The sequence below is a fragment of the Buteo buteo genome, chromosome 5, assembly GCF_964188355.1.
Source record: "Buteo buteo chromosome 5, bButBut1.hap1.1, whole genome shotgun sequence".
In the NCBI taxonomy this organism is placed as follows: domain Eukaryota; kingdom Metazoa; phylum Chordata; class Aves; order Accipitriformes; family Accipitridae; genus Buteo; species Buteo buteo.
Genome location: NC_134175.1, coordinates 41,795,482 through 41,810,393, shown reverse-complemented (window position 1 = coordinate 41,810,393; position 14,912 = coordinate 41,795,482). Strand labels below are relative to the sequence as shown.

The window sequence follows — 14,912 nt, the reverse complement described above, 5'->3', positions numbered from 1 at the left end:
GTTTCAGCCAACGCTGAGGAACAAAGTGCTACACAATCCTTGCTCAGCCTCTCTGCTGTGTATACGCTTTGCCCCTCCTCGACAAGACTTAATCTGCTTAGGGTTAACGGTGTAGTGGATGTCCAAGACCTTTGAATCACACTTTAAATGGGCTGAAAGACCTAACCCGTAATTGCAAGCACAGAATCTCTGATTCACTGCAAACCATTTGTTATCAGCAATTAAGTTTCTTGCTGATGATTCATGATTTGAAAGCCCAGATTACTCACTTGTAACCACGGCAGAAATTCTATGTGGTTATGAATGCCTGGGCTATGCATCTACTATGACAGGCTGGAAAGTCTGAATGTGTGAAATGCCCAACTGTTTAATTACACAAAATAAGAGCTCTTACATATAAGATACTTTTCATTCACAGTTTGTAGAAAAAATTTGAAAAGCATTTCAATTTCAACTTGACTGATACAAATATAAACATAAACTGACTTCAGTAGCAAATATAAACACCATTTTTTGCTTTACTGGAGGCAACAGAATTACAACAGTGTTAACTGAGATGCAGACCTGGTCTACTAATTAAAAAGGCTTGGAAGCAATGCTCCTAGCTCATGGTACACTCTAGTTCACAGTAACTAAGGCTTTTGTCAGCCATTTGATGTAATCGTTTATGGTGTTCAAAACTGTATTTTTCAGAAACCATTCAGACTATAAACCAGATGAGTCAGGACCCTGCAACAGAAGGTAAATTATTCTCAAATATTTTATATTTGTGCATTAACACATGATTAGCCAAGAAAAAATGAATGCCCAAGTCTGAGAAGTAACTGACAAAAGACTGAAGGGAAAAACAAGAATCCTTAATTTTAATTTTATTATGGTGTAACCAGCTGTAAGGAATTACTGGTCTGAAGCACAGTGTGCAATTGTCCTATCCTAAACATTTACTAAAGCCTATAATTCAGAATGATCCTGACTAGTGAAGTCACCATTGGCAAGCTATGATATTTTTTCTTTTTTTTTTTTTTAAGAAGTCTACATTTCTCAGCAATTAGCACAAACATAGGCACAGCCTATGCACAGATATGCTGAAGCATTTCTGGACACTGCATTTCTTTAATGCCAGCTGCTTTGACTCTGAGGTCAAAAAAAAATGCAGTAAGTTCTGGACTGATGATACTTGATAGTTTGCTGGTAAGCAAAAGAATCTCTATTTGAAATCAAATGGCATCAATATGTATTATTTCCTAAATGCAGGGCAGAATGCTTGCTACTAATGTGAGGATAGCTTAAAAGAAAGAATTACCATGATCTTACGCAAAAGGACTAAACACAACATGAAGTAACTATGCTAACAGAAAAGAAAAAAAACCCCAAACACAGTAAGATACTTAATAAATTAAGCTACTTTCACACTAGGATATTATGTACTACCAGGCAGCTGATTTTTTGAGTGAAGAGACTCATCAGGTGCCTAATAAGAGAAGATTCTTGGCACAGCTCCATCGCCGTTCAAATTGATGTCATGGTTAACAAGCTGGCTACCATACAAGGGCAATCAGGCTACCAGTATTCCAGATTACTCACTAATGGCTTCAGCAGCTTAACGAGTGCCAAAGACACAGTGCCATTAATTGGGCGAGAGAGAGGAGGAAAAAATATCCAGGAAGGAGGTAAGATGCCATTCACCTCCTGAGCAGCACAGCACCAAGTTGTCCATTAGCACGGCCTCCACCGAGGATCCAAACTAGCAAAAGAAAATGAGACGGGCAGACTGAGGAGCAAAAGGGAATTTCAGACCCAAGGCACAGTTCTTCACTGTAAAGAGCTGTTTCGTCCGCCTGTTGGGTGCCAAGGCAGATGGAGGCCAACCCTTGCGCCACCGAGCACCCCGCCGTACTGCCCAGCACACCTGGACGCCGGGCTGGCCCCAGCAAGGGGGCGGTGGGCACCCATCCTGCGTGCGCTGGCTTCTCCTAAACCACCACCAGCTACTACGGTCATTCACTCAGCAGGGAAGAAGCTGAACAAGGCTGATTAATGATAAAAATACTTGTCTTTCTAAAAATTTATTTTTAGGTCAAAGTGAATCACAACTTCCTGCCCCTCCCTCTCCCCTCCTGTGAAGACATAAGTACCTCCAGATCAATGTCTTTTTTCTTTTTGAGCATCAAGAGTGTAACACATTTCAACTGCTGCTAATACAGGTTTTACAGTGATGATTTTGTCAGAAAGAGATAGTTTATGCAACTCCTTAAAGAGCAAAAAGGAAAGATCCCACATACAAATGCAGATAAACTTTTGGAATGTAAACACGTAATATACATAATTGCTGCACTATCAAAAGTATTACGCATTTATCAAAACAGTTGAGCATAACACTTTCCAACACATATTTGATATGGCCCAATCATAGTTTGCAGGGAGACTGTATACCCTATAAGGGTAACTGTATACCCCTATAAGATAACCACTCCTGCCGTAACTTACAGATGCATTTGACAATATTGATGCCAAAAAAGGAGGGTTTAGTTATTTTACCCACGCTCTGCTGATTTTGATACTTGGCTTAATTCACTCGATACATTCTATAAAGGTATGTAAACAGTCCTGATTTAAAGACCAGAGAGATTTAAATGAAATCAACAGATCTGGACTAGTCAGTGTTAATGTCTTCATTAACTCAGATACCTTATTTATCCCTGAGCACCTTAAAATTGTTCCCCCAAATCACACTGAAGAACATGTAACTAGTTCACAAGAATGTAAAACTGCATTTGGATAAATCTGTGTCTTACAAGTCGCATTTTCCTTCACTGGTTTAAAAAAAAAAAAACAACAACAAACAAACCAGAAAATGTGTCCCCTCCCCTTTGTTTTTTACATGTACTACAATACCTTTAAAAAAAAATTCACCCTATCAAACAACATCACCTACAGACACACTACAGACTACAAAAATATTGCATAGGAGTGTCAGTGGGCATAGTCTCACAACATGAGAGAAAATGCTAAGTTTTCTTTAAAACATTATGGCAACATTCTAATTTATTTTCCTTTTAAAAATCAAGTGGTTTCACTTTATTTCAAAATTGTACAAAATGGCCATGGCTGTTTATAAAAAAAAGTCTCTGTCTTGAGAATATGTGAAGTCTCAGGTGCATTAACAAAAGACCTGGAACTATTCACAGTGCAGCGGAAAGCTTCTTTTGAGGCAGAAACTACAATTCATCCTTCTTCTTTCCTACTCTTTCATGATCTCTTTCTCTCAGGGTTCGCATGAAAGTGGTGAATCCGGACTCCTGGTTTTGGAGAAAGAAAAATATGGGTCATATTTTTACAAACAAACCAAAACAATGTGTCAAGAACACTGTTAGTCTCCGTATCCCACAGCAGAATATAAACTAAGGAGCGGTTATTGCTTCTGCATTGCCTCATAGTGCAGTGCTCTGGTCCAGTGTTGCTCCACTGCAATGCAAGGGGAAAATATCCATGCGGATTCCACATGTCAAACTTTGAAGAGATGGGACACAGAGAAAAAGCCCCTAAAACTCACAGGACAAGGTAAAATCTGTCCATAGAAGTGCCATTGATGTCCTTTTGTCGAAAACACTCAAAGACATTTTCAAGCTGTGTTTGTATGCTACACGGGTCATTTTGAAAGCAGTTTGTGGAGCATTTGTTGGCTATACCCATATTTGCCACCATTCCTCATCTCTTAACAGTTTTGCTCATGATCTTTGTCCTTTTCCACATATTCAGATGATGGGAATTAAATTTAAGTTACTATCAAAATTATTGTCAAACAATTTCAAACCTGGATGCGTAGATGCCGATCTACGATTTACGAACGATTTACGAAACTTACGATTTCTGATTATCTAAGGCTGTGGGATGCCTGCGGTTTCCTTTTCCAAGGAAAGCTCTGAACACAATTTGCAGGCAAGTAACACTGATACCACCCAATGTGACCATTTTTACTTTTAAGCAGTCCCAAACCACACCAGTGAAAACTGGTGATAAAGAGGGAAAATACAAAGAGGTAGAGAACAACAAACAGGAGTTTGACTTAAAACAACGTTGCAGAACAACAAAAAACAAAGCAAAGCAAACAAAACAAAACCAAACCCCAAAGCTGGGAAGCTTTTGAGAAGGCTGAACAACAAAACACTTTCTAAAACTATTCACTATTCTTCCACTGAAAAAAAGTGAAGCGCCAAGTTTTGGCCATATGTCATCTGGAGACAACTGGCAATCAACAGCCCCCATGAAAAGACCCCAGTTTTCAAAGCTGTGTGTCTGGAAGTCATTTAAAGTTCACTTGGTCAGAGGGTGTCCTCACTCTTCCTTGCTTGAGCTGCTTGGGGTGAAACACCCTACAGTCTCTACTCTGGGACTGCAGCTCCCTTGGAGGTGTGGAGGACCCCTTACAGGCTACCTCTGGGGGTCATGCTCTTCCCCATAGCCAGGGTTCCAGTGTGGGGTGGCAAGGGGCTGAGAGCTCCTGCTCTACTGGCCATGGCTCCTGCTGTAGCATGTCGTGTCGCTCCCACAGCAGCTGACATTGCCTCTCTTCTTCCCTGCCCATGTGAAATGATGATACAACTGGTGGATCACACTGAACTAAATGCTCAGGGACGTCTACTGATTTAGTGCCAGAATCAGGAACAGAACACAGGTCCACTGGCTCCCACTGCTCTTTCCTGGGATTTCTTTTGCAAAATAGGAGGCCGTTGGCCAAGGTGGTTCAAAAGGTGTTGTCATGCTGATGAGAAGTCCTTCAACAGTGCAGTCCCTTGTTACTGAAACAGATTTGTGAATAGACCTGGGAACTCCATGGAAGGCACTGTGCTAAGCACTGCCTCCAGCGTTACCACGACAGATAAAAACCCCCTAATTTGATGCTGCACAAGCAGAAGACCATAGGTCCCAGGAGAGGTGGAGGGGGAACACAGTTGCCAGCAGCAGAGAGATTGTGATGTTCCTGTTGGGTAATTTAATTCTACCCAAGAAAGGGTTGACTGCACATATGGGATTAGTCAGTCCACTTTCCAGCATAGGGATAATCATCTCCCAACTGCTGTGGCCGCAGAGCACTCCTGTCTTGCTAAATTCTTTTTATCAGCCACCACAGATCCTTCCTTTCATATATCATTCCTATAAGTATGGATCAGAAATACAAAAACTGCAACTGAAATTTTACTTAATTGTTGGCTACTGCACCCATCTTTACTGTTAAGAAAAGATCCACAATTGGAACTAAACACAGTATCCATAACAACGCCTAGAACAGCACCATAAAATGGTCATTACTGGGGTCCGAATGCTGGAGAAAACTGGGAGGCGAAGCCCCATGAAGACTTCCTTAAGATCCTGACTGACAAAGAACCTCAGAATTTGGCTTTTTTCCTCATGCTTCTCTATAATTTGGTGAGCTGTAATAGCAGCAATAACTTTCAGGCAAGGCTGTTTTATCAAAATCACTGGATGGCTTAAGACCCCAAGTTTTCTTGCAGACCCTAGCTTCTCCAGGCTATCAATCACTGCTGAGGAGTAACCTCCCTCTAGGAGGTTATGACAAAGGACACACACAAATAATTTGATTGCTCCCTTATTTTCAGGCACTTTACAACCACGGAAGGCATTATGCCATTTCTGCCCCTTGTATTCATAGCATATAATTAGCTGGCCATAGCAGGACAAAAGAAGAAAACTTCAGCCCATGGGCTAGATGGCACAACTGGTCTTTCCATCCTGAGCTCCAGGAGTGAATCTGATTCAGGGCGAATGAGATATTTATTTTCCCCCAGTCTCCAAAGGACAGCTTTGTTCCTGCTATAAAACCAATGGTCAGTCACCGTTTGGCAGCCTGGTGGACCTATAACATGTTTGCAGTATATGCACAATCCACATCCAGAACCGATAGGAGTAAGTTCTGTATTTTCTGGCATTTCTGCACCTAGCAGCAATAAACCCTTCACTTTCACTTGGTCCAAATTCACTTGCAGACTTCAGCTTAAAGAATAAACTATACAACAAAGCATTACCAAATCCACTCCTTTTTCCTCTTCTCCCGTTCCTACAATAGACCAAGTATGTTCCTAATGCAGAGATGTACAGGGGTGTGGTACACAATGATTCAGTCATATAAGACAGTAACAGAAGCAGTTAAACATCCTTTCAGCATGGTAAAAATTTACTCTGCAGTTTTCATTTGCAAGGCAGTACAGGCAGAGGAGACCTTCCTCCCTCTATCAGGTGATGACTCTTGCTTTCACTCACCCCTCTTTCTCCAGTATATTTTTCCACAAATTTCCCGTAGTTGTAATAGTTGAAGGTGGGGTAGCCATCAACCCCCTCCTGCTTACACAGGTCGTGATTCTGTCCTTTGGCACAGTCCACTGCAGCGTAGGCGATCTGAAACACAAGAGATCAGCATGAGGCAGAAGACAACAAAGCAAGACTCTACTTCATGGTTATGCTGCTGCAGCTTAGACTTAACACTAGGAGAGACCCAAGTCTTCTGCCAAAAACGCAATGGCTCAGCTGTGGAGGAAGATCACAGGGTGGTCATCAGGTCAAGGCACGCAAATGGAAGAGCAGAAGCCTGCTCCCTCCCAATGAAATGCTGTGCTGCTCGCACAGCACCTGGCCTGTGCAGCTGCAAGGTGTGTTCAACTCACAGAGCAGAAAATCACCTTCCTAGCCTCCCCATTGAGCACTGCGTTAGACTCCAAACGGGAAATCCAGAGGCTGTGTTAGTAAAACCGAATCTAAACAAGGCGCTCACAGCTCTATCACGCTGCGGTATTTTTCCTGTACTTTGGTTTTAAGTGATGAACAGTGACAGGGTGACTTTAATAATGGTAACAACCCACCTAACCCAACCTCCTTCCTGTGGCATGGCTAATGCTCGGAAAGTTACCTCTTCTGTTCTTGGAGAAACACGGCTGGTCACTTACGCAGGCTATTAATAGATTAATGATTTCTGCCCCAAACAGCTTTTGTAAAATCCATTCAGTTCTCCCAAGGTCAAACGGACACGGGTGAGAGACCAGAGCACTGTCTACCAAGTAATGCATGTAGAGAAGAAGGGTGCTTGCTTGCCACCTCAGCCTGGGTTTATGTTTCCTTTCCTGTCTTTTTTCAGTCTATCCTTTAAGGTAGGGACCACACGTTACATGCAGCCATTAGCAAAGTGGGCTTTAATTCCTTTTGAAGCCTCTAGATGCTACTGTCACACAAACAAACCCTGAGTAGGAAACAGCCTGACGTGCTCTCAGCCTGTTGGCAGCAGAGCAACACCCTCTGTCCCTGCCTGCTTCAGCGCAGGCAGCGCGAGGAAGCGCGACCTCACAGCCCTTCAGCATCAGCTCAGGCTAACCCTAGTTTAGAGCATTTGACATTTGAAACCTGAATCCGTGAAGTACTGAGGAGGGGCTGCATTTCACATTTCTGATGTTGAAACAAAATACAATTCATAGGCTTCTACTTAAAGCAGCCGAGCCCTCTGCTGTGATTTCACACTGACTGTTCCCGCGAGCGGCAGTTCTGGCTCTGAACGTACATGGCTGCTTACGCAGGCTTGCCTTCACAGCCCCGTTACATGCTCTGCTGAAGAGCAAGCAGGTTTAAGTACAAGCTATGTAAAAAACCAAACAAATTAGGGGAACGATTTTTGCAATTGTGGGTTACAACGTATTACGTGCTAATTTCATAGCAGACACATCTTAACCTGAAATTTCCATTCCACGAGCCTCCTTCAAACAATCTGATCAAAATACCTTTTGCTTGCATGACTTTAGGGTTGCAGTTGAACTGTTCTTCCATAATTAAAAGATCACTTAATATTCCACAATGCCCTCCAGTTTCATGGTGACACTGTCAAAACGAGAAAACCTGATCTCATTATCCTAGCAGTAATTAAAGAGATTGGCAAAGCCAACTTCAGTTAATTTGCTTGTTTTGTTTTGGCTTTGAAAGCCTGACAAGACAATACTCAGTAAGATCTCGCTTGGGTCTATCTTCAGATGGAAAGCACTATATAAAGTGAACAGTGTTCTTACCTTAAATATTTGGTTTCTGTTTTCCCATTTAAAACATTAATAAGGCTATTACAGAAGCAGGACTCTTGAGAGCTGTTAAAATCACGCATGATCACACTTTGGTTTTTTTCCTTTTCGTAAACAGAAAGACTCCTACTCATTCAGGGCCAATTAAAACGAAAGGTTAGGAATAATACACTGCAAAAGAGTTTCATCGAAGTATTTATGCCTTCCTGACCTTAGCAGCCAGCCAAAATTTAGAGCTCTTTTGGCTACTTCTGTGTAAAGGAAAGCTTACAATGGAGACAAACATTTATTTCATGTCACAGTATTAATGTAGAAAGAATACTGGAAGTCCTGGTTCCCTGAAAACAGGAAGAATAAATAAAACCATTTTTTTCTCACTGCTCTAAATATCACATGGGGAGAGATTACAGCCAGAAAAAGGGGAAGGTATATCTGTTGTGACTTATGACCCATCTGTTCTTAAATTGACTCTTGGAGATAAAGAAAATTAGGTTTTAGTACATTGGAAGGAAGAGAAGCCCTCTTTATCTGTACCTCTCTGGAAACATCTAGACCAGCTTTGGTTGGAGCAAAGAGCCCAATTTCATTTACAAAGGCTTTTGTGAGAAAGGCCCCCAGTGAGGAGAGGGTGCACTGGAGGAATGCAATGCCATAAGCCACTGTTAACCTTGTTCAGCACATCTTTACTTGTTGCCTCAAAACAGATGACTGATGAACTATAAGGAGGTGGCTTCTGAAAGAAATGCTTAGTAGTCTGCTTGAGATACAGCTCTCCTCTACAGCACATGGAAATCTAAGCTGGTCCATCTGTGCATTTGTTGTGCACTGAAATAATACACAAACATCCCAGTCTAAGTCTGGCCACAGCAGTCACATTAGACTAATGCTATAGCTCATCTAATAGGTCTAATGGCGAGGGACACGTACATCTGGAGTAGCGTTTGGAGGACATGTCCATGGTCTGTCATTCTCTGAAATGCTCATGATACAAACTCCCACACAGCCCCACGGGCTCGCCGCTGCTCCTGCAAACGTCATTTTGAGCTCAGCTCTTCAGAACATACATTCCTGTTGGGTTATTTTTACAGCCAGTGAGAGAAGAGAAACAGCAATTTTCAAAAGCCTTGTAACTCATACAGACCTGAGCAAAATTTCATAGAGAGACATCTAATTCCCAAGACTGTATCCGAGGCTGCATTTCAAATGCCTGCTGCCAACAGTAGCTGAGTAAGAGTACTTAGGAGAGCTTGAGTGATTACTTTAGAGTGGAAATGTTAAGGCAGCCTAAATATAGAGGTTGCTACCATCTCTATGCACTCATTACCATAGCATCACAGTCCTAATTGTCTTGCCTGTCTCACAGCGGAAGATCAAATATAGTGCACTGCAAGAACAGAAAAGTAATGCTGAAAAACATTTGTCACAAAACGCACTTCTGGACTGAGGACCAATTCCAATCTCGGTTCTGTCAACTTCAGACAGCTAAACTCTGAGACGTACGAGAATTTCAGCAAACAGCACCAATGACCTTTGCTTCATTCTGTTTGTGTTTTCATGGACCGTGACTATTAAACTCCATTTCTGGTAGAGCAGTCTCCTACAGTAGTTTTCAGTTAGGGAGAATTACTTCATTACTATACTGAAAGGCTGCACATAAAAAGATGCGGCCCACAAAAAGAAAGGCTTGCTTGAGTCCTGGCTCAAGTGAGCAGTGATACACTGCAGGGAGGTTCTCCTCTCGTTTTCAATCTTCTTAGCAACAACCAGTTCTTCTGCATCACTAAAGAAGGAAATTGAGTCAGGAAAAACAACAACCCAACAAACCCTCTACCAAACCGTGGTTAAAGACTTCTGGAGAATATTACTCTCAGAAATTATCTTCATATTCAACTACCAGCAACAAGTTCCATAGAAGTTCACCAGAAAGCACAGGTTAGCAAGACCTATATGCTTTGCCTTGTAAAAACACTAACTTTATTCAACCTGAAATTTCAAACAGATTAAGCATAAGACATCCCTGATATGTATCCAGGAGCCAAGACACTTTGCATCACCTCTCATCACGAGGGAAAAAACCTGTAAAAATCTGTGAGGGGGGGGGTGTCTGTGTGTGCGTGTGTCTGTGTACACACACACACCCCCACACACACCCCCATTATGGAAAAACCCAGTGTAACAGGTTTCAGAAGACAAGATTGATTTTATGAAGATTTTGACTGTTAGGGCTAAAATTTAATTTCTTGAGCTTTCCTAACTTTCCTCTAACCAGAGGGAAAAATCCACTGAAAAAAAACACTTCAGGAAGAAAAACACCTAAGTGCCATACCTGCAACATGCACAAAACTCCATAGGGTTATAGATTCTCCATAACCCAAAGCTGCCCTGCCTTAGATATTGACAATACACCATTATATACAAGTTCTCTCTCCAGAGGCAATGCCATTCAGGTTTATCGCCATCCTGTTCAGTAGTTGTAGCAGGAATAGAATAGTTACCAAATGAAAAGATAGTCAATCAGAGACTGTGGACCCCAGAGGAAGTTCCTTGGAGTACATCCAGCTTTCTTAATGTTATTGGTAGTTCCTCACAACTGGTTTGCAGCTTATAAAATTAATAATATCGGGTTAGTATGCATAATAATTATGCATAAAAATAATAAAATTTTAAAAATATTACCAGATTAGTGTGCATTTCTCCTTTATTCCATAGTCAGCATAGTTTAACATGACTCTAGCAACATCTGAGACTGGAAAATACCTTTATCTGAAAAGGGAAGTCCCACAGCAACATTTCATGGTTTTACCAAAGAAGTGGGAGCTTAACTACAGAGTTGCCAACTTAACTCCACACGGCATTAGAATGTGAGCAATGTACAACCAGCTCTGAAGAGCTACTAAAAAAGGAAATAGAGCATGGCATATTGTTCAGATTAAGTGGTCTGATCACGAATGCCGAGCTGTTGCAAAAATCAGAACTTTTCATTTAAGTGCTTAAATAGAAGTGGAGCTATGCTGAAAATGTGACCATTGATCTCCGTGTGCCTCAACTGTAACAGAAGGATGATGCCTTATTTTTTTTTACTGCATAAGTGTTAGAGGGAAAAAGGACTTGCGGTATCATCTAATCATACATCAGGAATCACAGTTCCCTTCCAACAGAATTACGAAACAACTTTTTGCTCTAGAGGGATCTTGCAGGCAAAGAACACAATTACATCCAGCGGTTCAAATAGATGTGTAGAAAACTGAAAGTGGGATCCCTTGACCTTCCAGGTAACTTGTCCTTTCTATTCTTAAACCTCTTTCGTTTTAACAGTTCGTCTCCCAGTCACCATATGATGATATAGTAAAAATACCCCCTGCAATCCTAGTTGTTCTCCTGTTAAAATATGTACTGCCACACACTGGTTTATTGATTCAAGGAAATAAATCTCTCCTGGAGCTAATATTGACTTTTGTTATGAAAATGGAAGTGAGTAACTAACTGAATATTGATTTGAGAGAGGAATGATATATGATAAGCTTAAAACAAATTAAAATAAAAGTAAAACTGCAGCATGGAAAAGAATGCTTCCAAGCAACATTTTTAAAGTATAGTCAATTCCTGTCATCAATAGATGACAATTACCTGATTATTAGAAAAAAAAGTCTGTTGTTGCCAAATGTCTTAAAAGCACCTACGAATAAGACAGATGCACATTCTCTATGATAGCTCCACAGGTTTCTATTTATATTACCTGTTCTGGACCTGAACGGCAGTTATGAGCTGGCCTGCTAAAGCCTGTTGCAATTCAGCTACTGTTCTCAATGTGAAAGGCCTTGCAAATCGAAGATTAATTATTATCTGCCCTGATGTGCCATAGCAGCATTACCATAGCTGCAATTCATCAGCTATTCTCAAGGCAGGCCTATTTGCAAAAGGAAGATCCATTAGTAGGCACCATGATGTACAGTGCTAACATCACCATATTTAATGAGTCTAATTAAAAAGAAATTCAACACATGCTTTTTAAGCAAAGGGAGGTCAAATTCTTGGCCAAAGTAAAATATTAATTCATTTGGATAACTCTGTACAGTGATTTGGTTGACATAATGATTTTAAGCCATGGTTCAAACCACGGTTCACCAGTACACACTGGGGACTCACCAGTTTCACTGCTGTCTTGCAGCCCCGCTACTAGCACCCCAACTCACCCCATTAGCTGCACCCTTTCCAGCAATCTCGGCCACAGCTGTTGCCATACAAACTCACTAGAACACAGTTGCAGTGCTCTAATTTAGGTCAGTGCATTTATACAGGAACAGCCTTCTGTGAAAATGGAGAAGATTGGTCAAACAGCAGCCCCTTTGGGGGAGTTCCAGAGATTTGTTACTGAGATGCCTTGAGAAGTCAAAAGCTTTCCTTCAGCAAATCCAAGCTGGAGCATCACAAATCAGTTCCTTCAAGCTGAACTTCAGGATCAGCCAAAAGGCAAAATGCAGATTTTTTGAAGATTTAACTCGTGCCCTTTCAAGAGTCTCTGGAGTAGTTAGTGAATATGCCTTCCTGCTCTTCAATCTGTTCAGCAAAGTGACAATCCTCACATTTGCATTTTCTGATGTACAATGGTCATTGCCAAAACTCAAGCTGCGGAGCACAGGCCAAAGGCTTTCCCCTGGCAGCTGTATGTAAAAACCACAGCACCCCAAGGCAAGAACGCTCCAGATGGCTTTTTTTTTTTTTTTCTTTTTAAATAACTGAAAGCAATATGGTAACTGCTTCACTGGACTAGCCTCTCCACTGATCTGGCCCTACTGGCACTGAATTTCTCCAGGTACACGGAAAGATGCGGAGTCTCTGGTTTTTGGGTTACACCCAGAGCCGTGTTTTGCAATAGCCACACAACTGCCCTAGGCAGGCGAGCAGGCTCAGTATTTCTGCTAAAACCACTAGCAGTGATGTGGCCAACAAGAACTGACATTTGGGGCCAATGTTCTGAGCACTGCGTTTTTAAACTCCAACTCCAGCAGTGCAGATGATGAAAAAGTACACAGCATTACACACAGCCCCAGGGGAGGGGGGGCTTCTGCGCCAAAACCACCCCCTTACAGCGAATCTGCAGAGCCAAAGACACGTATTTAACAGCTTCAAGCTCTGCTCATCTTCAAAATTCCAATGTAAAGATTCAAAGTCTCCCAAAGGATACCTTTTAAGATACCATTTATAACCAATTCAAGGCTGGAATGTTTTTGATTGTTCTTTGGCTTCTGCAGAATTAAATGTTTAATTAAAGGACCACCCCTGTTGAAAAGAAGATACAGTTTAAATGCTACCATAGTCTATTAAAGTAAAAAACCTTTCTCCAGGGGAAGAAAAAAAAAAAAAAAGACACTACTACAGACTAAAAATGAAAATTAGTAATCCCTCCCTGTTTTTGAAAGACGAAATACTTCTTCCCTCTTAAGCAGTAATTTTACAGAAGTTTGAAACCCTACAGAACTATGAATTAGCCAAAGTTTGAAGGCTCAGCTCAGTTTGAAACATGGGAATATGCCCAGTGCTGCTTGTGGGAACAGCCATGTGCCCTTCTGAAGTCTTAAACAGGTTTATTTTCTTTTCCACAAGGGCACAACTGGCAGCAAGAAGCACCTTGGCAGGTTATGGCTGTACACAATTAAATAGGGCTTCCCAGATAATCAATCCCTGGCACTTTCATAAGTCACTGGGGTGGAATAACATCATTTTCCCTAACTGCATACACCTCTTTGAAACTGTACCAGCCTAAATATTCCCTACTGGCTCTCCTATTCCAACTCATTACATTTTATACCTCCCCACTTCAGCCTTAAACTGAAGTCAAGAGTTGCAACCGTCAATCTCTGCTCTGCTCTCAGAGTCCTTTCATAACCTGCAGTCTGAACCGAAAGCTTCACAAGCCTTCATTTACCACCACCACCATGTCCAATAAACCGCACCATGATTCAGATTGCTTGTTAATACATCCTGGGGCTCTAATAAGCAAGTTTCACATTGTTTGGTACATTTCCTTCACCTCCTCTGACCGAAATTTTAATGAGTTTAGGAGAGAGAGGCTTCACTGGGAACTACCAGAGAAGTGGGAAAACAAGGATACTTTCTCTGAGATCTTGGAAACAAACAAGTAACCAAAAGGCATCTAAGCACATAAATTTACAGCATTAAGAGAACTGAAAGCTGCATGCCTCTAAATCTTCTGTGTGCCAGAGGGCATAAGTGATGGACTTCTAATTTTATGCAGTCAGTGATATAAGAATGATTTGTTTCTTGCCAATCTGATGCATCTTCTGTGAGTTACAGAAAAGAGGAGAGGAAGAGAAAAAAAAACATGACAGAAATTCTTCTGTTATGGTAGCAGGCAGATTAATAGGGATATAATTGTTACAAAATTACCTCTTCATTTAGAATAGAACATAGAATAGAATAGACTATTTCAGTTGGAAGGACCTACAACGATCATCTAGTCCAACTGCCTCACCAATTCAGGGCTGACCAAAAGTTAAAGCATGTTATTAAGGGCAAATGCCTCTTAAACATTGACAGGCTTGGGGCATCGACCACCTCTCTAGGAAGCCTGTTCCAGTGTTTGACCACCCTCTTGGTAAAGAAATGCTTCCTAATGTCCAGCCTAAACCTCCCCTGGCACAGCTTTGAACAACTCCCATGCGTCCTATCACCGGATACCAGAGAGAAGACATCAGCACCTCCCTCTTTGCTCTCCCTCTTTAGGAAGCTGTGGAGAGCAATTTCCATATTAAATTGCCAGATCTTTTCCATGCCACACCTAAATACAAAGCAATCGTGAACTTGGAACAAAATCGGAGCTCA

At 41.5% G+C, this 14,912-nt stretch overlaps 1 protein-coding gene across 2 annotated transcripts in view; it reads right to left on the bottom strand.

Annotated features, from left to right (window-relative positions):
- Positions 1-332: 332 nt before the first annotated feature.
- Positions 333-14,912, bottom strand: part of PDIA5 (protein disulfide isomerase family A member 5) — a 105,664-nt gene continuing 91,084 nt past the window's right edge. The window contains exons 12-13 of one of the 2 annotated variants that reach the window (XM_075028793.1): positions 6,280-6,414; positions 333-3,299 (exon numbers count right to left, since the gene is read on the bottom strand). In XM_075028793.1, coding sequence (XP_074884894.1) covers positions 3,219-3,299; positions 6,280-6,414 — 216 coding nt within the window. In that variant the 3' untranslated portion in view covers positions 333-3,218. The remainder of the gene's footprint in view (positions 3,300-6,279; positions 6,415-14,912) is intronic. The other variant, XM_075028792.1, reaches the window with a different exon arrangement.